Source organism: Alexandromys fortis, unplaced genomic scaffold (assembly GCF_014885135.2).
Source record: "Alexandromys fortis isolate MF-2015 unplaced genomic scaffold, M_Fortis_MF-2015_v1.1 scaffold_111, whole genome shotgun sequence".
In the NCBI taxonomy this organism is placed as follows: Eukaryota; Metazoa; Chordata; class Mammalia; order Rodentia; family Cricetidae; genus Alexandromys; species Alexandromys fortis.
The window spans coordinates 140177-165199 of NW_026067996.1; the positions used below are offsets into that span (position 1 = coordinate 140177).

At 50.0% G+C, this 25023-nt stretch overlaps 2 protein-coding genes across 5 annotated transcripts in view; one reads left to right on the top strand and one right to left on the bottom strand.

Annotated features, from left to right (window-relative positions):
* Chst13 (carbohydrate sulfotransferase 13) overlaps positions 1-15007 on the bottom strand; it is a 32044-nt gene extending 17037 nt beyond the window's left edge. For 3 of the 4 annotated variants that reach the window (XR_007595060.1, XR_007595059.1, XM_050160276.1), the window contains exons 1-2: positions 14856-15007; positions 7983-8065 (exon numbers count right to left, since the gene is read on the bottom strand). Coding sequence is in view for 1 of the 4 variants with exons in the window: in XM_050160276.1 (XP_050016233.1) it covers positions 7983-8065; positions 14856-14952 (180 nt within the window). In the remaining 3 variants the exon portion in view is untranslated. The other variant, XM_050160277.1, reaches the window with a different exon arrangement.
* Positions 15008-21463: 6456 nt separating this feature from the next.
* Positions 21464-25023, top strand: part of Uroc1 (urocanate hydratase 1) — a 31386-nt gene continuing 27826 nt past the window's right edge. Inside the window, exon 1 of the mRNA XM_050160275.1 lies at positions 21464-21640. Within this exon, the coding sequence (XP_050016232.1) occupies positions 21485-21640 (156 nt within the window). The 5' untranslated portion in view covers positions 21464-21484. The remainder of the gene's footprint in view (positions 21641-25023) is intronic.

Here is a 25023-nt window from a genome sequence, read left to right on the forward strand (position 1 = left end):
CTGTCCTCTACTGTGGGTTTAATTCCTGCTCGCCCATTGTGTCCTCCCCACTTCATCAGAAAGGCTGTGCCCTAGCTAGCCTTGAAGCATAGCCATCCTTTGGCAGCTGCCATTCAGGTGTTTGCAGGATGTGGGTTTTTATGTGTGTTACTGATTCCGTATTAGTGAATGAACAAATTTCTTTGGACTTTGATTCATTCCCCACCCCCAGCAAAGTTTTTGCTTTTATGCGTATGGGCATTTTTGCCTTCCTTTACATTCATGTACCATATTCATGCAGTGCCCAAAGAGGCCAGAAGAGGGCATCGGATACCCCTGGAACTGGAATTATAAATGGAAATGAGCCACCACCTTGTGATGCTGGGAATCCAACCTGGTTCTCTACAAGCAGTGAGTGTTCTTAATGCTGAGCCATGGCTCCATGTTGTCATCAGCAAATTTTAATCTCAGTGCTTTGACAGAAAGTGTAACCTTTTCCCTGCCCATCTGTCTCCTGGGGAAGGGGGAACGAGCCACCATCATTTGTCTAGCACTTCTGGTGTGCCAACCACAGTATAGCACTATGAATTAGGTCCTATTCAGAGGATCATGGGCGTGGTCCACTTAGCCTGCATGCAAAGACCCAAGTTGTGCTTACAGAATGCCCCTTCAAATTTATTCTTCAATAGGGTCCTCATCTCTAAGACTACCCCACCACCATTCCACCTCCATAGTTTGAGATGGAGGAAGGGCAACCACTAGGGTACAGGGTGCCTGTTAAAAATCCATTAAAGTTACTCTTAGTGATGATGATAACTGTACCGTCATTCTGCCGTTCAGTTTTCTGAAAATAATCAAAGACTTTGGGGAATGAAGAGTTTGGGCACCTAGTTAGTAGTCACTGGACTTCCCCAGGATCTCCTAACTAAAAAGACAACAGCCAAACAGCCACCTTGAACACTTACACCTTGCAAACACAAAGATCACAGCTGCTTCCCCTGGCTTGACAGTGAGGCTGGAGAGCTGAGGTTAAAGAAGCAGAAGGCTTAAAGAGCCAGAGGGGAGAGCATGCACGCCCTGCTTCCTGGAAAGTTTTGGAAGGCTGGCAGGTGTTTGGGGCCAGGAGTCTCAAATGCAAGCCTAAGCACTATGGTGCTGGCTCAGCACTGCTGGCTCGAGTCGAGGGCGCAGAAGCCCTGACTTCCTGTACTGACATAGGAGCAGCAGCATTAGTAGGACTATAGTCCTGACACCCAGGCCTGAGTGAGGGCTATAACGCCACGTGGCACCATTTACTGCTCTTTCCACCTGCCTACCCAGAGCTCAGAGTTCCCAAACAGCTAAAACCATAGGCACACAAAAAGCCTGTATATGAATGCTCATAGCAGCATTATTCCTGTTGTCAAAAACATGGACACATCTTAAATACCCATCATCTGACAAATGGGTAGATATTATATGGCGTAACAATAGCAGAGCGCTATTCGGCTGTTAAATAAAATGGAAGTACAACAGATGCTACAGAGGAACCTTGACAGCGTTATGCTGGGTGGAAAGGTAATGATTGCATGATTCTTTTTTGATACAGGGTAGCCCTAACTATCCTGGAACTTGTGATGTAGACCAAGCCATCCTTGAACTCAAGAGATCCTCCTGCCTCTGCCTCCCAAGTGCTAGAACTAACAGCATAGTCATAGATTCCTTTTCTATGGGATGATCAGAACAGGTAATCTACAGACAGGAAGTGAATTGGTGGTTGTCAGGGACTAGAAGAGAAGGAAGAGGAATGGCCACAATATAATCATAGTCTCTCTTGGGATAATATAAGTGTTCCGGAATTAGACAGTAGTGAGAACACATGTAAAATATAAAAACCACTGAGTCAGCCATTTCAAAAGAGCAAATTTACACTGAGTTGTTTTTCAAAATGTCAGAAGCCATCAGAATATCTCCAGCTCAGAGGCCATACCATACCAGAAGCAGAAATGGTAGATTCCCAAGCCTCGGGCATGAGATCATGGATGCTGGTGGCACAGGAGTATGTGGGCGTGTACTTTTTAAAGTAGTTCATGAAGTGGCATGAACTTTGTGTTTCATGAGGGAGGGAAGAAAACAAACCACTTCAGAAAGGATGGGTTGAGGGGCACTTTTTCTTTCCTTTCAAGTGCTGCCAGAGTCCCAGAATCCGCAGGCTGGGGTGAGCTTTACAGTAGGAGGGAGGGAGTCAGTGGTGTAATGTAGGGGTCCTGGGTCAGTCATCCTGCTTGCATTTCCGAAGGAGAGCTGAAGCAGAAAGGTGGACAAGCAGAGACACACAACTTGAATTTCAGAAAGATATTTTGCAAGAGTTAAAACGCACTGTCGTGAGATGTTTGTATACTGGGCGAAGGTGCATTGCTGTGATTGGTGCAACAAAAGCTGAACGGCCAATAGCTAGGCAGGAGGTGTGGCTTGTATTTCCTGGGAGAGAAAGGAAGAGGAGGAATCTCAGCATGCAGGAGACTCCAGGAGACACAAGAGAGGGAAAAGGTGCAAGGTAGAAGAGAGGTAACATCACAGGGTATAATGTAGATTAATATAAATGAGTTAAGTTATAAAAACTAGTTAGGAACTGAGTTTTCATAATAAGAAGTCTCTGTGCCATTATATGGGAACTGGCTGGCGGGACAGAATAAGACTCATTACAATGCTCATCCTAGATCCTGCCTGGAATCCCACACAAGGACCAGTCCCATCTGGGGAAGACCAGGGCCTGGCTGATGGAGGTGGGTCTTGTAATAATAAAGAAACTGCCTCGGCCCTCATAGGACAGAAAATTAGGTAGGCGGAGTAGACAGAAGAGAATGCTGGGAAAAAGAAGCTGAGTCGAGGAGTCGCCATGATTCTCCCGCTCCAGACAGACGCAGGTTAAGATCCTCCCTGGTAAGCCAGCTCGTGGGCTACACAGAATATTAGAAATGGGTTAGAACAATATGTAAGAGCTAGCCAATAAGAAGCTGGAACTAGCCGGGCCAGGCAGTGTTTGAAAGAATACAGTTTCCGTGTAATTATTTCGGGGCATAAGCTAGCCATGCTGGCGGCCGGGTGCCGGGGACGCAGCCCTGCCGCCGCTCCTAATTCAACAGATGGCGCCCAGACGTGATGGCTAAATCCACTTAAAAACCTGGGAGAGCTTAATTTAAAACAGAAAAAACAGAGTTTAATGCAGAGTTTTACTCTTTGTTGGTGGCGTGCCGTAGAGAGATTTCCTGATTCAGCAACAGCAGCAGAAAAAAAGCTGCGTCATTTTAAAGCGCACTTCCTGGGGCTGTGCTGCCAGCGTGAACTCTGGCTTTAAAGCATTTCAAGGCTTTTATGGGACTGGATGTTTGTGTTCCCGCTTGGGATCGAAGGAGAGTGCTCTGAGACCGTGCCGATGGCTCAGCGCTCCCCGCCTACACCTGGGCAGAAGGCCAAATCAGGCTTAGGCAGGCAGAAGAGCATGGCGGATTCCTGCCACCATACAGAGACGCAATTTCAGACTGCACAGTGCTCTGCGTGTCAGATTTGGCTGTAACTTGGATGAAAAAAGTTTCTGTGCTGCACACTCAGTCTCAGAATTAAACTGCTGATTGCAGCTCCAATGTGGACTGCAATGTGCCTGGAACTGTGAATGGTTCAGGGGCACCAAATGGATCTGAGGCAGGAGCCGCTGCTCCATGCTGAACTGTGCTGACCTCAGGCAGGAACTACCGTAATTGCCATAATAACAGCGCAGTTAAGGTTTAGACTGGGCAGGACACAGGCAGTACCGTATTACCTGTACATGGTGCAACTTAAGTTTTTAAAAAGTGCTTAACATTTTAAAAAAATGCTCCTGAATAATAAAGAAATTACAGATTCACAATAAAACAGATTCAGACAGACCACTAAATGGATCACAATGTTGGATGAATGTACGTAGGCTTGAGAGAGAGAAGAAAAAGAATATAGAGAATAAAGTTAATGGTTTAAAGAGACAGAGTACAGAAGTACAGATAGTTATAGATTAAGAGAAATAAAGAAAAATAAGCCACGTAAAAATGGAAAATTCACAGAGAGTCTGGATTATGTACATTGTGTTTTCTTTAAAATTTTTGACTGTGAAGGAGCTAAGTACAGAGAGACATTTCATTATATGGGCTGCTAAGCTGAACCTGCACATATGTTCTAAAGGTATCTTGACTTCAGAATTTGGGTCTAAGGTTATGATGCTTTGGAAAAGTCCTTCTTTTGTTTTCACAGAGGATGTGACCCTGTGGATTGCATCTATTCCGATTTGGTATGATAGACCACGCCCTCCTGAAAGGTTGCTGTGAACACCCTCAAAAAATTGCTTCGCTCAATTGCCAACTGAGATGAAACTAGCACACAGGTTATATCATGAACAACCTAATTAACGACGCCCCTATTCAGCAGGAAGCAGTTTGGAGAGAAAAAACTACGCCCATGTTCCCAAATATTGTTTATAAATGTTCTTTTACATTTAAAGGGGGATATGATATAGATATGAATAATTTGCATTGGTATGGATTTTAAGGTCAATTTTGTTATATGTATATGTATTTTTGATCTTGATTAAGGTATTGTGATTGTGTAGTTCATTTAAAAATGTAATGTATAATTAGGAAATATAGGTTGTTAATGGATAATCATCGCTAATAGTTAAGCTTGTAGTCATGTTAATTAGATTTTCTAGATATATAGAGATATATTTCAATTAGATAGGCATTCTTCATATCTTTCAAAGACTGCAGAATATGGCATTTAAAATATTTTAATAACTTAGGACTTTTCATGACAAGGAGACACGTCTGCTCCTGGCAGCACCAGCTACTTCAAGAGGAAGATGGGCATCGAAGAGGATCCTTATGGAGTTGGATAGTCATTTGGGCAAGAAACTGCTCTTGCCTGGACTGTTGCATAAACTGGACACAGAGAACCCTCAGAGAGAGGACTGCTGAACTTGCCTAAAGGTGAGATGGTCTTTCGGGGTTCCTGATTCATGAAAGAGTCTGCGAGACATTCTGCAGGACACAGCAGAAAATGACTGAACTGTCTTTGAAATTTCCTGCTTCATGGAAATGTATCTGGATACCATGGGCCTGTAGGCCGAAGATGGATGCCCCAACGGTACCAAAGAACTTTGGGTGACTGTCCAGGCAGCGAGATGTCTCTGTCATTTCTAGAGTTTTCTTATTTCTTGTTTACTTAGGTAATATTATATCCTTCTGGAGTCTTTGATGGAGTTGAAGAATGAATAGTTATAGTTTTCCTTAGTTATGGTAAGAGATAAAATAGATATAAATATTGTAACTGTAATTCTTACTTGATAACTGTTTTGTTATATGTAATTTTACTATGCTAAAGTTAAAGCCTTTCTTTTTTGTTTAAACGGAAAAAGGGGAAATGATGTGGGAATGATTTCTTACTAATAAAGAAACTGCCTTGGCCCATTTTATTGGATAGAAAATTAGGTAGGCGGAGTATACAGAAGAGAATTCTGGGAGAAAGAAGGTTAGAGGAGGAGTCGCCATGATGCTCCCACTCCAGACAGATGCAGGTTAAGATCCTCTCTGGTAAGCCAGCTCATGGGCTACACAGAATATTAGAAATGGGTTAGAACAATATGTAAGAGCTAGCCAATAAGAAGCTGGAACTAGCCGGGCCAGGCAGTGTTTGAAAGAATACAGTTTCCGTGTAATTATTTCGGGGCATAAGCTAGCCATGCTGGCGGCCGGGTGCCGGGGACGCAGCCCTGCCGCCGCTCCTAATTCAACACCTGGCTGAGGAGATGTGTGCTGCCCTGAACTTTCACCATTCTTTGTAAGCATGCCAAGTTCAGCCATGGCCACAGGGTCTGTAGGCTCTGGGAAGATCCTGTTTTCTGCCAGGAGTGCCCCGGAAACCTGGCTGCACCCGGAGCCCCACAGATCAGGCTGCCCTCAACCTCCTCACAGCCTTGCACCCCCTTGTGGAGGAATGCCAGCCATCTTCCTTAGCTCACCTCTCTCCTCATTAACTGTGTTGGGACCTATGCCTAGCCTCAGGAGAACCAGCCATGCAGCTTCACAACATCACAAAAGGGATGTGGCCTGGGTCTGACCAATGAGCTGTGGAGAAGTCGGCCTGCTGTTCCTGGGAAAGGCTTTTTCGTAGGATGCAAAACAAGAGGACAAGGATGGGGGGAACCCAAACCTTTGACCACCCACCCCCACCCCGGGGTCCTTTTCTGTGAGGATGGCGGTCATCTTGCAGTCATGAGGCTGCGAATCTGAAACAGAGAGTCAACACTCAGAGTATGACAGAGGGTGACTTGCCACTGCTGTTTCCTGAGGCTCCCGGCCTTTCTGTCAACACTGCTGTTGTTTACAGACTTGTGAATTCTAATACAGTCAACATGATCCCCTCAGCAGATGACAAAACCTCGGCTTTGGATAAGTGAGCTTCCCGAGAACATGACATTTTGCAGGAAGACTGGCTCTTGAACTTGGGACTGTAGGGACTCACCAGCTGGGGCCGCATCCTGCACTACAGCTCTTGTCGCTCCTAGTGAGCTGCCCAGCTGACTCAATTCTTCATGAGCTCTGTGACTTCTGCAGGGTCCTCAGCCCCTTGCTCCAATCCCCACCAATAACACACATATAGCCCTATCTTATGGTTTGCATAGTGGGTGAGTGCATGGCACAGGATCAGTCCTTGTCCCCTGACATTTCTATTGCTGCCATTTCTCCAGAAGCAAATATATGGCCTCGAAGTATTTGACTCCAACAGTCCCTGGATCCTGGGACTTGAGGACCCATCTGTCCCTCTAAAGGCTACAAAGCTGGTGGAATCTGGGACCCCCGAGAGTCTGTCCTCCACCTGCTCATGTGTAACCAGGAGTGAACCAGACATAACTCTGCGAACAAGACTTCCTAATCTTCAACCCAAGGGCGCTAGGTTCAGCAGTCAGCCCCAACAATCCTCCCGCAGCAGTCCAAGGGAATCTTCTGGCCCTGCTGCCTCTGCTTTCAATCCTCCATGGTTCCCCATTGCCCTTGCCAGTGTTTGGGCCTAAGTTAGGCCAGGCATTCAAAACTAATACATCATCTCCATGTCATGACTTGGGAGCTGGTTGGTGGTTGGTGGCCCAAAGAGAAAAAGCCTGGTACCAGGATGACTGCATTCAGTAGGTGCTAATACATGCTGTCTGTGTGTTTGTTTGACTGAGCCGGGTATGGGGTTCTTCTAGTGGCATTCAGTCAGTCATACTTGAATGATTTTAGACATTTAACAACAAAAAAAAAACTTTCTGATGGTAGCATTCAGAAGAAGGTGCTTTTAGTTTGGAATAGAGACTTTTTTCTGGGCTTGAGTGATACTCTTGTCGAAGGAGAGGATAGTGAGTCTGACCCATACATATACCATCACTAGGGGAGCAACTACATCCACGGTGTCCTGTATGGCCAAGTGACTGGACATCAAGAGTCCCAGATATCAGGAGCATTTTGACTTAGCAATATATAAGCAGTCTGGGCTGGGTTCCTTGGGAACTAATCCCACCCTGAGTTGAGTGCTTGTGCTATTGGGTGTGTGAGAGGCTATGTGTAGTCCCAGTAGGGCCACTTGCTCCATCTGCTTGGAGCTGATTGGGTGGGTGCGTGGGGGCATCCTCTGAACATTCCCTTGTTGTGCCATGTTACTAACCTTTCGGAACTTAATGACCATCTACTTGAACTCCTGAGCCAGACATAGCTTAATGACCATCTGTTGCTGGTCCCCTGGGACAGACTTGGGACTGTTTTTACTTCCCTGTATCTGCAGCACATAACACAGAACAAGCACAGGCTTCGGGTGTGGTAGGAGGGATAATGAGTAGGAAAATTAGACTTCCAGACTACACAGGAAGCCCCGTTGTGCACACTGGACAGAGCCTATGACAGCACGTATACCAGAGGCTGTGAGTTCCTGTCCAGGAGGTAGAGGGCATCCCAGCCACTTACCTGGTCCAGGTCGTGCAACAGTTGTAGGGGACTCTTCCTCACTCCTCCAAACCAGCTGGAGCCCAGGGCTTTGTTTTTAAATCCTGAAGGGCACAAGGACAGAGAGATCACTGCTGGCTTTGGACAAGGTATGGTTTGGCCAGTACCCCTAAAACACATTTAACTCACTTGTGTGACTTATTTTCTTCTTGTGTCTTCTCTTTCTCCTGGGGGCGTTGGTAAATGGTGGGCACTGGTAAGGCAGTGTCCCTGGGGTCATTCCCACCTTCGTGCCCTACCCTTCACCATTGGGAAGTGGCAAGTACAGGGAACAAGAGGAAATGAGCCTGCCTGCTCTCTGGTACGAGCATCTAGAACGAGGGCACCACACTATCCGAGGCATCATGAAAGCCCCCGGAAGCATGTGCATGGCCCAGGGTGCGGATGCCGCTCCTGAAAAATGCAGCTTTACCTGTTTCCAGAACTGGACAGAGACACTCTCTGCGTTTTTATCTTGCATTCTTCGGTGTCCTTAAGACTACAGGGCTGTCTGCACACCCCAGGCCATGTGTGTGTACCTAGAAGGGTGGGACTTGAACCAGGGCTCATGGAGGAAGCCTGTCTTGAAGATGCCCATGGACCCAGTCCTTGAACTTCTCCAGACTATACCCAGGAAGGATCTCTGATCCTGTTGCCTTTTCGATAGAACAGCACCTACATTGGAGAGTGAGCTGCCAGGAAAGGCAAGAACCACTAATTATAAGCTGTGGCTAAATACAGCAGCTGGCATCAGCGTCTGAGCAGAGTTGCAGCATGGCAGAGTGACCCCTCTCAACTGCAGGAAAGAAGAGCATCCTCATCATTCTGCAGGGTAGAGGTGTCACTCTAGGCCACCCAGTGACGGGGTCTTCTTAGAGCCTCAGCAAGCAACTGGGAGACCATAATTCCCTCTTGGTCTGTGGGCAGGGTAGGGAGAGCAACCTGGAGGGACTACACCACAGTCATCTGACCCACAGCCTTCTTTGAAGGTTCCTATCCTACCAGAAGCCACTCCTTGCCCAAGGCCTTCCATTTCCTGGCCAGACCACAGCTGTCTAAGAGTGGGTCCCACAACAGATGCCAAAGGTCTGTGTGTAGAGGACAGGCACCCGGGGTTCCCAGAATAGCTGTGGTCACAGATTACAGGGCCAGGCTACCTCCACCCTGCCAATGAAGAGTCCAGGGCTCCAGGCCTGTTAAGGACAGGCTGGCTGTAGAAGGGATGGTGCATGCGTGTGTGTGTGTGTGTGTGTGTGTGTGTGTGTGTATTCTCATGCACATGTCTACATGCATGAGTGTGCACACACACACAAGTTTATCAGAAAGGGTTGCCCTTATAGTCCAACTATAAGGACCACTGAGGCTACAAACAGGGCCACATGGAGCCCCAGCATCTTCACCGCCAGGCTTGCTCAACCTGCTCCCAGCTGTGGTCCCTCCCTTTCCTAAGACATAGAGCAGAATACAGAGGAGGCAGCAGGTTGTATAGCCAATGGGGGGCCTCAGCAGAACTAAGACTTCCTCAAACCCCAAGCATCAGGAAAGCTAACAACTACCCTGCCTTAGAGAAGAGAGAGAGAAAGGGAAAGAAAAGGAACAGATAGAGTGCCAACAGCAGGAGAGAGACGGGGATAGCGCTGGACTGCAGCTGGGAGACAGTAGTGTGGACTCAGGGAGCCTGGAAGCAACGGTACTTTGGAAGGAGACCAGAGCAGGCCTGTGGGCTGGAAACTGGCAGGAACATGCTGATTGTCCAGCCAGGCCGCCTCCCTCAGCTCAAGACACCAGAGTGAGGCCCACCAGAACTTTTGCTGCCCTGTCTTGGGTGGACTCAGGGCCCCTGAAGGGTGAAAGGAAATCCTGGTGAAAGCACCACAGGCCTCAGCAGAGGGCTTTCCCCGCGTCCTAAGTCCACACAAGGGCAGGTGACACAGGACACTATGTAACTGCTGTGTGAAACTGACCTGTGTCGTCCTGTCAGGTGGACACTGTTACTTTCCCATTTAATAGATGGGAAACTGACAGTCACAAGGTCAGAAACCGCCAAGGCTACTGACTTCAAAGACAGGCTAAACCTCAGGTCCCAGTGTCTGCACTGCTAAGGCCCAGGCTTCCACTCGTTGAGCTCCTGCCCATACCGCACATTCTAGGGATCCACAAGGTCCTCAAGCTCTGCTTTACTAAAAAGGAAGTGCCCACCATGGTGGGGAGGGACGAGGCGCACAATGTCACAGAGGGTGAAATACAGCAGGGCACACCCTCTCGGGAACTTGTGGGCTGAAACATCACAAAAATCTAAGAAAGTTGACCTCAGCAGGAAGCCTCGTGCCCCAGGCCTGGTTGCTTTGGGGGATGGGACCGGGGTGGGAGTCCAGTCCAGGGCACATTGCAACAACAACATCCTGGTTAATAAGTTCTCACTGCCATGTTGCAAGACTAACCAACACAAGCACCAGGAAGAGCTAGGTCAGAGCCTTGGGTCTGCTGGCTCCACTCAAACCTCCCCCACCAAAAAAAATGCTTTGGGGGAGCTCTGCAATCCAGTGTCAGGGGCATTCTTTCCTGTGATTACCGTGATGGGAGAGGGGGATACATTGGACAAGCTCTTCACAGGAAGAAAGTTCATTCCGCCTCTCTCTGGTTATATTTAAACTCCATTCATTGACTTGTACAAGCCGGCTGCTGTGAGGAAACTCCTATTTGACCCCATCACCAGGTCCACATTGCCTCTTAACTATCAGCCCTCATGGCTTGGGAGCAACAGGAAACTATCCTGCCAATTTACTGCTTATCCCACACGGGTCACCTCAAAATCCATGCAGCAGCCCTGCTTCGCGGTGCCCGACAGTGATCCCAGCTACTTAGATGGCTGGAGCAGGAGGATCACAGTCTAAGTACAGCTCAGAGTACCCAGCTATCCTAGGCAAATATTGAAACCCTGGCTCAGAAACCTAAGATTAAGGAGGAAGGACTTGGAAGCTACGAATACAGCTCACTGGTAGCACACGTGACATTTGCCGGCCAGGAAGGAACCCCACTTCAGTCTCCAGTACTGGGTCTGGGGTGGGGGTGACGCTTGCTACTGGTTTGTCTCTCATCAGAATCCAGGTCCTGTCGAGGGTAGACGCCTCTTGCTGACCGTGTCCCACTGAGTGTGGCAGAAACTATCTTCAGTCACACTGCTGGATAGCGTCATGTCGAGTTGACACAAGCTAAAGTCATTTAGGAAGAGGAAACCTCAGCTGAGAAAATGCCCCTACCAGCTTGGCTCACAGAGCATTTCCAAATGGTCGATGTGAAAGGACCCGGTTCACTGTGAGCAGTGCCCACCCTGGGCTGGTGTTCCTGGGTGTAATTAAGGAAACTGTGTATTTCTTAGACAGTGCCAGGGACTATTTAAAGACCGGAGAATACCTCACGTCCTAACCGGCCGTTCAAGGCTGAGAACTGGGTTCAGCTCACGGCACCTCTCTAGCTTTTGGCCACCACTTTCCCGGGCCCTATGCACCAGCCCAGCACCACGCATGGTGCACAGGCCTTCCGCACCTCCGGTGGACACACGTCCTCATGGATCCAAACCCCACTCTTAGCACTTATTTCTGTCCTAATTTGCTTTCCATTGCTGTTATAAAACACCATGACCAAAAACAGCTTGGGGAGGAAGGGGTTTATTTAATCATAGTTTATGTGGCATCACTGAGGGAAGTCAGTCAAGCAGGAACCTAGAGTCAGGGACTACAGGAGAGACCCCGGAGGAACAGTTTACTGACTTGCTCCCTATGGCCTGCTCACAATAATTAATTGAGAAAATGCCCCCACAGACTTGCCTACAGGCAAGTCTGATGGAGACATTTTTCCAACTGGGGTTTTCTCTTCCCAAATGATCCTTAGCTGTGTCAAGTAGGAAAAAAAAACCTAACCAGTTCATTCAGTTTCCCATGTAATCAAGTTATATGCTTCTATCAAAGTCTATGCCAAGTATCCTTGCTTTATAAAGTGGAAAGAAAAAGCCTAAATCACCATCCCAGGCAAGGATGGCAAAGGAGCAAAGCCATACAAACATTCTAGAACAACAATGGAGCTATCACGGAGACCCTGTGGGGAAGGTGATGTGCTGGGTAGTTTGTCGCATCTCCCCCCATGTACCCCTTCCCCTGACTCTGGGCTGTAGGACTCAAATCCTGCCCCCACATCTCTTGGCTGAAGGAAGTCGCTTCTTCCCCCCCCCCCCCCGACCACAGTTGCCTCCCTGCTCTTACTTGAGCTGACTGACCTATCAGAGAGCAATTCTCCAAGAGTCTCCTGAGCTCTGGACTCCAGCTGGACCTGATGAGCCTCTTGTGAGCCCCATCCCGACAGCCATGCCCTCTCCTTTTGCTACCAGTCTGACATTTAGGCGGAGGGGTTCTGAGACTCCTCTGCCCTCCCATTTGACAGATCAAATAACCCTAGCCCCACCTCTCAGTGTGTGACTAAGAGTTGATGGTGTGGAGGCCTGGGGTCTTTGTGTCAAAACACAACTCTGTGAGGTGGGACACCTATAAGTTCTGCTCCTAGACAGGGGCAACAGGTTCCACAGATGTGGTTGGAGGTATGAGCATCAGGGGAACCCAGGCACCAGGCTCAGGTCGAGGGGGCAAAGGACAAAGGGGGCCTGGAGATGGCACCACCACTGGGACCCCATAGGGGAGGGTGGCATGCTGGGGACAGAAGTGTCTTAGGCCACTGTCCTACTCCACAATGCTACCTTCTCTCTGACCCTGGGCTCTGAGCCAGTGTTGGTAGCAGATCCTGGGGCAGGGGAACCAGAATAAGTTTCCTACTGGAAAGAGGCCAGTGAGATTCCCCGGGGCAGCTAGAACCCAGGCCTATGACCCTGTTCAGTGCTCAATTGCCCAGCAGATGGTGACAATAACATCTCATTCCCTATGGCAGGAAGGGACAGGTCCCAGCTCGGTCTCTCAGCTGGGTTATGGCACATGGATTCTCCTGGGCGCTGATCCCCCATTCACCCATAAATTTCTTCCCATGAGCCCCTGATGACCTAGAATTGGGTGCAAAAATGGGCATGTCCCCCTGAAGCCTGGGACAGTGGGACCCTATCCCCTGCAGCAGGACCAAACCTTTCCACTGTCTCCCAGCCAGGGCCTGCCATAAGCGCTCTTTTCTCCCCTGAAGTGGAGAGCTAGCTCTAGGATACGAGGTGGAATTGGCTTTTGTGGGCCCAAGGAAGTCTGAAAAGTTAGCCGCTGGAAACCTACCCCAGTGGGGTGTGAGCATCTAGAGAGACTGGGAGGCAGGGGCGGCAGCTAAGGAAGCTCAGACCCATCTCAGACTACGGGCAATGATGCCAGGGTCAGCAGGGACTTCCCAAGCCAGATGGTATGAGGCCAGCGGGGGTGACAGGAGTAGCCAGCAGCCCCACCTGAGCAAAGGTGTTTACACTTCTCCCTCCCCACATCCGCACCCCTCCCCTCCAAATCCTGTGGGTGAGGAGGGGGCCCAGGGCAGTGGTTGTTTCTTTTCTCAGACCTGACTGGAGGGGCTGGCAGGAGAGATATGTCGCCAGAGGTCTGAAGACACACTGAGAGCCACCAAGACATATGGTCCTCTGCAGACAGTCCCCAGGGCCCTCATACCCCATAGCAGAGTTGAGCGCTGAGGGACCTGAGCCACTGTGGCCCGGGACTGGGTAAACACTTGTCTACAATGAATGACAGGGTGGACAGAGACTGTGGCCACAGCAGACACTGGGACCACAGCCCAGACTGTGCCAGCGGACACTGTAGACATGAGGAAGCACCTATACAGGGCTAGCCATTCATCTTCAGGTCCTCTATAAGGGGAGGAAGGCTTCCTGGGGTGGGGGAAGAGCTTCCAGAGGTGTCCAGGCACAGCCACTTGTGTCTGTTCATGGAGAGGTTGTTAATTGGCAGAGTGGGTAGGCATGGGCCTGGTGACTACTCCTTAGGCCTCCCCAGTTCTGTTCACCTGTACCGCAGCCCAACCCTGGTCTCCATCTGGATTCCCTAAGGATGAAGCCAACATGATGAAAGGCCTGGGGGTGGGGGTAAGCACTATCTACTGCAACATTCAAGCTCACCCTCCCAAAAACCCCATGAGGATGGAGTCGGCACCTGTTCCATAGATGAGACTGCTGAGGCCCTGGGAGGGGACAGGTAGCAGGTTAAGCTTTCTGAGTGACTCCAATCTACTGGGTTGGCCACTGGGTCCCTCCATGGATAAGTACCATCCAGAAAACAGTTTTCCCTTGTCCTAAGTCACTCCCAACTAATGCCGCTGTCCACCCTAGGGTGTGAGGCGGTCAGGGAGGGAGCAGACTCCATAGACACATAAAGATGGGCAGACGGTCACAAACGTAGCCTAGGCACCTCCAGCCCTCCCCCCCCCAGCCTGGCCTCTGCCCTCACCCTTGTAGAATGATTGTCCTCCAGAGGATCTGAGGAGACCTCAGCTCATTCAGAATGAAACCACATGCCTGGTGGAAACTGGTACGAGCAGGTCGTGGATCATGTACCCCTAGGCCTGCATAGAGCTGTACAGTTCTTCCATGGATGTAAGTACTCAGAGGGGTCTCAGGTGGAGACGGACATCCTGAAGGAGCAGCGCGAAGCTCAGAGTGGAGACACTGACAGAATCCCCCTAGACTGGCTATAACCTCCACCACAATACCTGACCCAAACAATAGTCACCTCGTCAGCCAGCGACGTGAAAAGGACCCCTTTGGGGAGTGGAAGGCGCCCAGCTAGGAACAAGGATAGGTGCCTGGTCGACCCAGGGGGCGCTCCAGCTAGTGGAGCCCCAAAGCGGAGGCATCTGCCACTGCGCACTCACCGGGACGCAGAAGGAGGAGCGCGCACAGGAACAGGAGCGCAGCGCCCAGACTTGCCACCACCGGCAAGCGCCGCCGACAGCAACAGCGCCTCCCCATACTGTGCCCCACGCGTGGCAGGCGACGGTCGTCTGGTGCGTTGTCTCAGCCGAGACCCAGGACACGCCCAGTCCTGAACTTAGCCTAGGACCCGCCCAGGAGTGTCGTCTGGCGCTCCTTCCTGTCTAGCAGTAGGCGCGTGCTCTAGCAGACTGAATGCGTGAAACTGGAACCCTGGACAGTGAGATGCAGTGTCTAGCCCTGTTACTAATCACCTGTGCGAGTGGGGATTAGGAGTGGAGAAACTGTCAGGTACAGGTGCTCCAGGCCCAAGGGCCAAATAGGCAGAATCGGAGGCTGCAGTTTGGGTGGTGAGAGCCAAAGCCCTGTTGGTCAGAAACCCAGGCTCCAGATGCTCAGACTGAATGCTCAGCCCTGGGCGTTAACCCCTAGTACTGAGCAGCTATTATAACCTTGGGTGTGACAGATCTGTCCCCAGGCTTTGGGACTCTTAACCCTCAGTATTGACAAATGTCACAGTTTTCAGACTCGGGGTGCTGGAACCCTCTGCAGTTGAGGCTAGGTATCTTCTCCTCTCAATTTCTTGTCTCCTCTCAACTTTCACTGGTCTTGCCTATGAAGACTCTGTTCTCCACTGCAGCCTCTCTGGGGAAGACCACTTTAGAGAAACCCCCCTCCCCGACCTGACAACGCAAGTCATCATGAGCTGATTCAGAATGGAAGCGTGGCAAGCAGTGTCTGCACGAATCAGGGCACAGCCCTTCCTGTAAATTAAGGACTGGGTTTGCACCAGTCATAGCACAGGTACCAGGGGAAAGACTTCCCCTCTACCCAAAAGCCATGTTGATTTTCCAAACACCGAGGTGGGCCAAAAGTCCTGTATCCTGCAGAAGCTGTTTGAAACAAGGGTGACAGAGACTATGGATCAGGAACCAGGAAGTGTGTTGGGATCCAGCAGCTGAAGTCTGAGCTCAGCTTCCCCAGGTGCCCAAGAAGAGTTCAAGATATCCAGGAACCGCTCTTTCTCTTCTGGTCGCAGGCGCTTCGGGAGCCGCCGATTACCGTCCAGCCATGGCCAAGTCCAAGAACCACACCACACACAACCAGTCCCGGAAATGGCACAGAAATGGCATCAAGAAACCCCGGTCACAAAGATACAAATCTCTCAAGGGGGTTGACCCCAAGTTCCTGAGGAACATGTGCTTTGCCAAGAAGCACAGTAAGAATGGCCTGAAGAAGATGCAGGCAAATAATGCAAAGGCCATGAGTGCACGTGAGAAGGCCATCAAGGGGCCCTGGTGAAGCCCCAGGTGGTGAAGCCCAAGGTGCCAAAGGGCCCCACCCGCAAACTCACCCGTCTGGCTTTAATTGCTCACCCCAAGCTTGGGAAGCGGATTAGAAGCTACATGGCCAGGGGGTCGTAGGCTCCAAAAAACAAAGCCCAAGGTTCAAGCCAAGGCAGAGGCCTCAGCTGCAGCTCAGGCTCCCAAAGGTGCCCAGGCCCCTGTGAAGGCCCCATAAAAAAAAGGTCGCAGTCTGCCAATGTGAAGACAGATGGACTGGTGTGAACACCTACACAGTATTTGCAGATGTTCAGGACCTTATGCTGTTTTTACAAATAAACTTGAGGCAAGTTCTGTTAAAAAAAAAATAGCCAGGAACCATCCTCATAGTTATAGGACTAAAAGGCCTTGCTACCAGGGAAGGAGCAAATAACAATTGGTGTCACAAATCGTCCAGGACCTGGGATCTTAACTTCTTTAAAGAAAAAAAAAAGTAAGCATTAAAGGGTGATTTACAATAGAGACCTCCTTACAGCTGCCTTAACTAAAGTGCCTGGCTCCTGGCAAGTGCCCCAGGGGCCCACATTGACTTTTCAGGTGGGAAGAGAGGTGGGCAGCACCACAGTGCAGGACATAGTCAAAGATGTGCAGGGCAGGGAATATGTGACCAGGCTCCACCTGTCACAGCTTGCTCTGGGATGCTGTCATCTCTCAAGGCCAGAAGCTTGTCAAAATAGTGAAATGGAGAAGGCAGGCCCCTCTCAGGTAGCATCTCCTGTTTTTCTTAATGGCAGAGATCAGAGGGCTGAGCTGAACCACAAGCTCAAGGATGTGGTACCCATTCGTGATAGTCCCTGCACCATGCCAGGATCAAATATGAATGGTTTTCCCTTCCTCCAGGCCCACCTTGGAGCCTCACTTTTTATGTATCTTCAGGCCTGCTCAGCTCCCAGTTTATGCAGGACTTGTCCAGCCTTGAGGAGAAGTAAGGGGTGTCAGGCATGTCTTCCTGAGCGCTAGCCCTGTCCTGCCTCATCCACAGCTGCTGCAGGCACAGGGGGGTTTGAGCCGTAGAGAGACACCAGAGTGAAGTCCAACCTTTGACAGATAAAGGGCTGGGAGTGTGGCTTAGTGATGGAGGGATTTCCTAAACTGTGAAGCCCCGGGCTATATCCTGATGCCGCAAAATGAAAAGAAATAGAAGAGAAAGACATCCAACCAGGCCTGTGGGCTGGGGATTGCACCTGGCCTGACAGTCTTGCTGCCCTGAAGCCTGCCTCTTAGGGAACTCAAGCAAACAGCTGGCCCTGTGTGTGCAGGAGGGGTATGGCTGAGCCAGCATTTAGCCTTGAGTGTGTTAGGCAAGGAGCTGCACTCCAAGGATTCTGGATCACCTACAATACCTATCTACCCCAAATCTCACCCAAATTCACAGGGGTCCTCAGACATCCATTCCCAGGACTTGGTATAGCCTTCCAGACTTCAGTGGTTTGGCCTTCTAGGCTGCCACCTAGTGACCAAAATTGAGAACAACTAAGCCCGCTGTTCCTAGAACTGGGAGTCCCTAGAGACCACTAGGAAGATTTGAAGTCCTGGAACCTGTGTGCAGATGCCTGCCTCCAGGTCCAGGTCCCTGGTAGCTCTGTGGAAAAGCTTCCTTCTGCTTTCTGTGAAGATCCTGAAGTGAGGGTCAATTATAGCCAAGTAACAGATTGTCTCGAAATTTAGCAGCCTCCAAAAGCCGATTCAGTGTTGTGAATCAAGACCTGGGGAAGGGCCCCGGCTGTTCGCTTCCCCCAGGGGTCCCATGCTACTGCAGTCAGACAGCAACAACGGGCGATCAGCTGGAAGTCTGCCAAGCAGCGCATTTGATGGCTCATGGTTTTACGTGATATACACGGCTGTTCTTACCCAGAAGTCTAGAACCCTAGAACCACAGAACGTGACTCTCTGACTGTGTGGCCTGCCTTTGATCTAGCCTGATTTATTTTAGCACTCTGGAACCATTGAGGTTCCAATGACAAGACTGGATTTCCACCTCACACAGAGACACGCCTGAGAATTTGAGGATCTGATTCAATTCTGTCTCTGATATTAAATGATTGGTAAGGAGGCTTTGGGGTGGGTGCTGGTGAAGGAGTGTAGTGAGAGGCGGGACAGCTCCCCAGATCCTCCAGTGTGTGATTCTAAACTGCAAACCTGACAGCTGAGATTTCTGGGTGCTGTTTGTGCCTCTCAGTGTCTGTGTTGGTCAGGGAGGTAGGAACTAGCAAGAGGCCAAAGCTGTCTCTGTAGATGAAGTCCTTTAGCTTTCGATGAGAAAGGTGCCCACACCTCATGATGGTGCTGATGACACATGCAGCACCTTCAGGGCCCTTCGGGTATGAGGTCATTCCATTCCCAGCCACATCTATGTGGTATTAGTGTTGTCAGAGTCACCCCTTGGTGTCCATGGCGCTGGAACCTGCAGATACTGCAGTCCTTACCCTATATGTTATAGAGCAGCATGTGACCTGTGAAGACCCCCCATTGGCCTCCAGTCATCCCTGGATGCCTTATAGCTAATACAATGCCATCACTGTACAACTAGACTTTAGACTGTTTTGCTGGAGGACACATAGTCAGGATAAACATAGGTACAGGTCCATGCAGGGCCAACTTTAGAAATATCTTCGGATGTGGATCCAAAAGGCCAACCATCCTTTCACTTATGGATACCCAGAGGGATCAAGAAGCTTGCCCAGGGACACACAGCTAGTGGGCACGGTAGTTGGGGCTCAAGCCTAGCACACGGCTGTGTTCAACCTATGCAAGCCCCTCATTCCTTTAAATGTTTACAATGTTTATTTTCTGACTAACTTATTCTAGGAGGAGATTCACATGCGGTTGTAAGCGGGCACAGGTACCACATGTGCCCATCTGTCTCCCCAGTTATGACATCCTGAACAGCCCAGTCAGGATGCTGGCTTTGAGGCTGTCCACCCCTCTTCTCAGGGAGAATATTAAAAATGCATGAATTGGTTACAAACATTTAAAAATCAGATTTCACAAACAGAATTTCTGACTTTCTCCTGAGATCAGGGCAGACAGATTATTGACGGTCTCTGTTAGGGGGGTGGGAATTGGAACAGAGAACAGAGGTCAGTCAGTCAGGTACAAAGCAATACTGCCTAGAAGAAGGCCTTCTGGGACTGACAGACGGTGGGTTGCTGCTCGTGGGGCTATTTCTGCCCCTTCCACTTCCCCAAGGGCCAAGGAGTTGAGGCTAACCCAAATCTGCAGCCCCCTTCTGCTTGATGTGAGAAGAGGCTTTAGGCACCAGAACCAGTGAGCAGAGAGAAGTGTGTGCGGCCTCTGGAATTGGGGCCTATAGTGCTCAGGTTCACAGAAGGGAGGACCGAGACTGGTACTGGCAAGGGAGCCCTGCCTCATTCCGTTTGGTTCCAGCTTGAAGCAGTACCTGGTATGAGGTGGTGGTGCTTGGCCACCTGAGCCTCTAAGACCAGGGTCTTAGGTGGAAGCTAGGAGATCTCCCCTGTGGGAGGCACTGAGACTCCAGCAGGAGGCACGAGGGACCCATTTCCAGCTCTGCCTAACACCATGCACAAGGGAACAAATGTGAAGTTTGCTTCCCTACCATCAGTTCCCAAGCAGATGCCAATAGGCAATCCCGACCCCACCTACCTGGAGCACAGGTCCCATCCCACAACTGGGGACTCAGTCTCCAAAACTGCCCCATTTTAGATGCTAGTCATGAGCAAGGCAGTGACCTGTGCTTTGGATGACTGGCTATAAACTGGGGTTCCTATGGCCTAAGATTGAAGCTCAAGGGTAGATGGACTGTGCAGCACCCAAGGAAGGAAAACCAGTCAGAACCTTCTACAATCAGGGTAGCATGTTACATTATTCTCCAACTACCACTACGGATTCAGATGTCAACTGGGCAGAAAGTGCTGTGGGCGAGGTGTGAGAGGTGCAGACACACACATATACACACACACATACACACACACATACACACACATACACACATACACACACCAACTTCTTTGGACTCTAAGAATCTCTGATGTTTTGATAGGGCCCCTTCCTTAGGGACTCCCTGGGATTCCTTACACGGTCATGATCAACACCTTCCCCCACTTCTCCCTGGCTCCCGGAGTAGAAAGTTTCCTGGTAAACAAGTGACTTCTGGGGCTGTCCAGGAGCCCTGAAGCTGACTCTCTAGAGTACTGAGATAAAAAAAAAATACCCTTGTCATCCTGGAATTCCACAAGATTTGTGAACTGGAAGTCAGAGAGAATTAGAGGCAAGAGTGCCCCCGTGTCCCCAGCCTCAAGGGCTTCAGAACCAATCTATTTTTCTCACACTGCTATACCACACCTTGTTAACACCCATGCCACCCCGTTCTGTACACTGGACACTTAAGGGCAGGAGTCACTTCAATGGTGTCTCCGTCCAAATGTGCGGTACCAGGCTCCAATCTGCACTTCACTCATCACCAGCTACAGTCGCCTTGCCTCTCTGACTTCATTTTCCTCGTCGGTTAGTTAGACTTGAGCTCTGAGGACCACTGTAAGGGTCAGTGACCTTGTGTGCTGCTCAAACTAGCCAGTGGGTCACCTTCCTACTCTGCCTAAGGCTGGGTGTCATGACCTTTTTCTGCAGAGGGAGGAGCTGGTCACCACCCACCTGTGTACACAGGAACAGGGTAAAGGCCACAAGGCTGGCCAGGAGTGGTCACTTACCAGGACCACTGAGACTCAATGGTGGGCCCTTCCTGGCTAGAGGGGGGGAGTGACCCAGCATTGGCCTCTGGTCCAATACCAGCATGATGAGCATGGCTTTCTTGTCGAGTTGTTAATGATTAGGGGATGCTGGGGGTGTGAAGAGCTGTCACCACACCTATCATCTGGTCCCTTTGTGCTCAAATGTCGGGGGGGGGGGTACAAGGGACTGGCTTCTGTAAAGCTAGATTCAATGTCACATGACTCCCCCATTATCAAGACACATATTCCAACATTGCCACCTGTGTGGCATCCTCTAAGACTGAGAAAACCTCAACCTCAGAGCCCACCAAGCACCCAAAAATCTGTCTAATTTGATAAGAGCTTCTCCTACCCTCCAAGGAGCTCCTCCTCCCAGTAACATTCAGGCAGCCTGCCTACCAGCCAGTGATCCAAATGACCTGCCCTTTGTGCTTTCTCTGCACCCAATGAGGGACCGGAGGAGGTGGCCCTGGGGTTGTCTGTCCCCACCTTGCTTGCTCCTGACTGCCCAGTCACTTCATGCTGACCTCCAGCTCAGTCTCTGCAGCCATGTCCAGCCTCCAGGAACTGTGTTCTGGCTTGCCCCTACGACCCCTCCCTGAGAACCGGGGTCGCTGGGCTGGTGTGCCACACGCTCCAGTCAGGACACCCAACCTCAGCCCTGCAGAAGAGCAGGTGAGAATTGCTACCCATTCCCCCAGGACTTGGGACCCCTTGCTGTCTTTTAGAAGGTCAGGGTGTCTGGGTACCCCTTCTGTCTACACCTTAGTTGCCCACCCTGTCCCCGCCAGAGAAGAGTGAGGGGATGTGTCAGGGACTGTTGCCTGATATTCCTCAGGTGAAGCCACCCTGGAGTTACCTTAGCCTTGGAATTGGGCTCCCCAGTTCCCAGTGAGAACACTGGGGTTCAAGGTCACCCAGATAGTCTGTAGTGGTGTGGTTGCCACCTCTAGTGAGGAAGAGGAAGAGGCAGGGTGTGAAGTGGCCCTAGGTCAACAACTCCAAATGAACCTTGCCCAGCTCATGTGAAACTGAGTGACTGGGTGACTTATGTCCTTTGCACCCGTTTTTCTTCGTCCCTTGCCCAAGCCTCCCAGGGCCTGCGGTTCTCCATCGAGGACACAGCAGTCCTCTTGGAGGGCTGGCAGCTCAGGGAGGGCCTCACCTGGTGGTTCTCTTTGCCCAAAGGATTGAGGCCCAAGAACTGTCCAAGCTGTCAGACTAAAACAAGTCCCTGAACCATGATGGGCAGGCGGGGAGGGGGTGGAGGCTGCTTTTCTGAAAGACACAGAAGTATGAAGGCTGAGCAAGGAGCCCACCCTCGCCCTCACCCAGAGACTGCTGTCCTAGGGGAGAGACCACCCCTAAGCTTTCTCCAAGCTGACCACAAGCAAGGAGTACGTGTAAGAGCTGCTGGGGTAAGACACTGATGGACAGGAGATAGGAGTGAGAGCTGCAAACTGAGGGTCCTAGAAAATAGGGTGATGCCAGGCAAGCTGGGGCTAGTGCTGGAGGAAGGAAAGACAAGATCGAGTGGGGGGGGGCTGCCTTTTTACTTGCCCTGTCTAATTCTACTGAGCTCACTTCTCTGTTGTGGTTAATGTTCCTCCCCCTTGGGCACCTTCCTGCACTGATGCTCAGCCACAAAAACTGGAAAGGTTCTGCCACCTGCAGGGCTCTGTTGACACACTTGTGGCTGGATGACAGTGACCAGCCTCCACCTCCACGGTGATTTGTGGTGGCAGAACGGCAGACAGGAACCGAGAGATTGGGCCCCTTCAGTTTCATTCCTGTATGCCCCCATGTGTTGGGGACTGTGGACCCCAGACCCTGAATTCCCTGTAAACAAATTGTTTTCTATGTTTGCTGCTGCTACGAGCAAAACAACTTGTTTTCCTGTGTTTGCAGCTGCTCTGAGCATGAGACAGGGGAGTGGTTTTTGGTGGCTTGCAGCTGAAGGATCCCGAGAGCTAGGGTGTGGCCATTGGCCAGGGAAGGCACTATATTAGCTGCTCTGGAACACAGTAAAGTTGGCATTCTTGGGGAAATCAAGGATGGCCCATGTCTCTGCCTCTGTGAGTTTCAATCTCCAGCCCCTATCCGAACTGTCCTGTAGTGCAGGCGGTATGCTACAGATGTAGTACCATAGTACACATGGTACAGACGCTACAGGACCGTAGTACACTGTACTATACCCGTGTGTTCGGAGGATGCAGCATCCTTAAAGGAGAGGTGACTTGCAGATCCAGGGAGTTAGAATACAGAAAGGCTAAGTCTTCCCTCTCGGATGGAGTCCCCAAACCAGTAACCACTTCTCTTTTATCTACTTGCTTTCAGTGGTGTGTGTGTGTGTGTGTGTGTGTGTGTGTGTGTGTGTGTGTGTGCTTGCATGTGTGGATATGTGTGTTCTTTTATGTGCATAAGTATGCTCAGGTGTTCATAGTTCAAGTCCTCCCTTGTTTCCACTTTTACATGCTATTCCATTCTGTCTTTGGGTAGACTGGGGGCTTTGCTCCCTGCTCTTCTTTGGCAGCTGTATATTTAAGTAAGGAGTGCTGCCTAGTACACTTTAGCCAGTGTACACTCAGCACAGGCTTGTTCAACCTTCACAGTGTATCTCAGAACATAAGCAGCTCTGTTAGAAGGACCTTCTTGTATACCGCCTCCCCTGTGTGCAGTTTCTCTCAGTGACCTTTTGTAACTGGAGATTTTTCTCCCACCCTCCAGTTTTAGAATAACCACTCTGAGGCTTAATATTAATTACAAACTATTTGAACTATTAGCTCAGGCTTATTATTAGCTAGCTCTTATGACTTAAATTAACCCATTTCTGTTATTCTATAATTTACCATGAATCTCATGGCTTGTTATCCCACACCTTGCTTCACTGGCAGCTGCTGGTGTCTCCCTGACTCTGCATTCTTTTTCCCTTTTATCTCTGTTTAGATGTCCCACCTAGCTATATTCTGTCCTGCCACAGGCCAAAGCAGCTTTATTCATCAACCAATGAAAGCAAGAAATAGTCACAGCATGCAGAAGGGCATCCCATATCATTCTTTTGCCCCAAATCCTGCCTCATCCACTGCACTGTGCTGGCTTTTAAATGCTACAGCCAAACCTTCACTATGGTTAATATCTATTAACACACTCTCCTGAGGGTCCTTTCCCATGGTGGATCTGCATACCTGTCTTTGCCAACACACCATCTGAGCTTGAGTGCGGGACTCCCTTGGGATGATCTCTAGGATCCAGCAACACCAGCATGTGCCCATTGAATCCATGGACAAGAATATTTATTAAGAAGCCAACCCCATATCTTACAAGGGACCCAGGGGAACTTTTTTGGCAGAAGTGATTATGGCAACTTGGACAAGGTTTCTAGAATGGAAAGGAGGTCTGTTTGGAGACAAGGGAAACAGCACATGGAAAGGCAGAGATGGGCCTTCCCAAATGTGGAACTTGGAAGAGACCTCATTCAAGCAGAGATGAGAGCAGAGCTTGGAGAGTTGGGTGTGGCATGGCTGGAGAAGACCCAGAATGCCAAGGCCACTTGGTGTCACTAGATAGGCAGTGAGATCTGTGAAGGTTTTTGAGTAGGGCCAAAAGACTCCTCCCATGCCAAGATAGTAAAAGCAGGTTTTAAGAGACCCCAGGCAGCACGGGGCAGGGTGGTGGTCTACGACTGTGACAACCATCAGTTCTGTGATCTGGTGCTCACAGGGTCCATAGGTGAGCCCAACACCATACTAAGTATGCCAGCTAATTCGTACCTAGGAGGTGGGCTCTAACATCACTATACTTTACAAAGACAATAAAGAAGGAAGCAGGGCACATAAGTGCTTCTGGGAAAATCCTCCGTGCATACAGGTATATCTCTAACAACACTGCATCCTCAAATCTGCATCACACTGCACTGACACTCAGCTTGGTCCTCACATCTCTTCTGATACTAGATGGCCCTTGTCCTCTTACAAGCACCTTTATGATTATGGGACTTTTCACTTGGACTCCAGAACAGTCTCAGAATCCTTAACCAAGTTTTTGCAAAAACTGCCTTT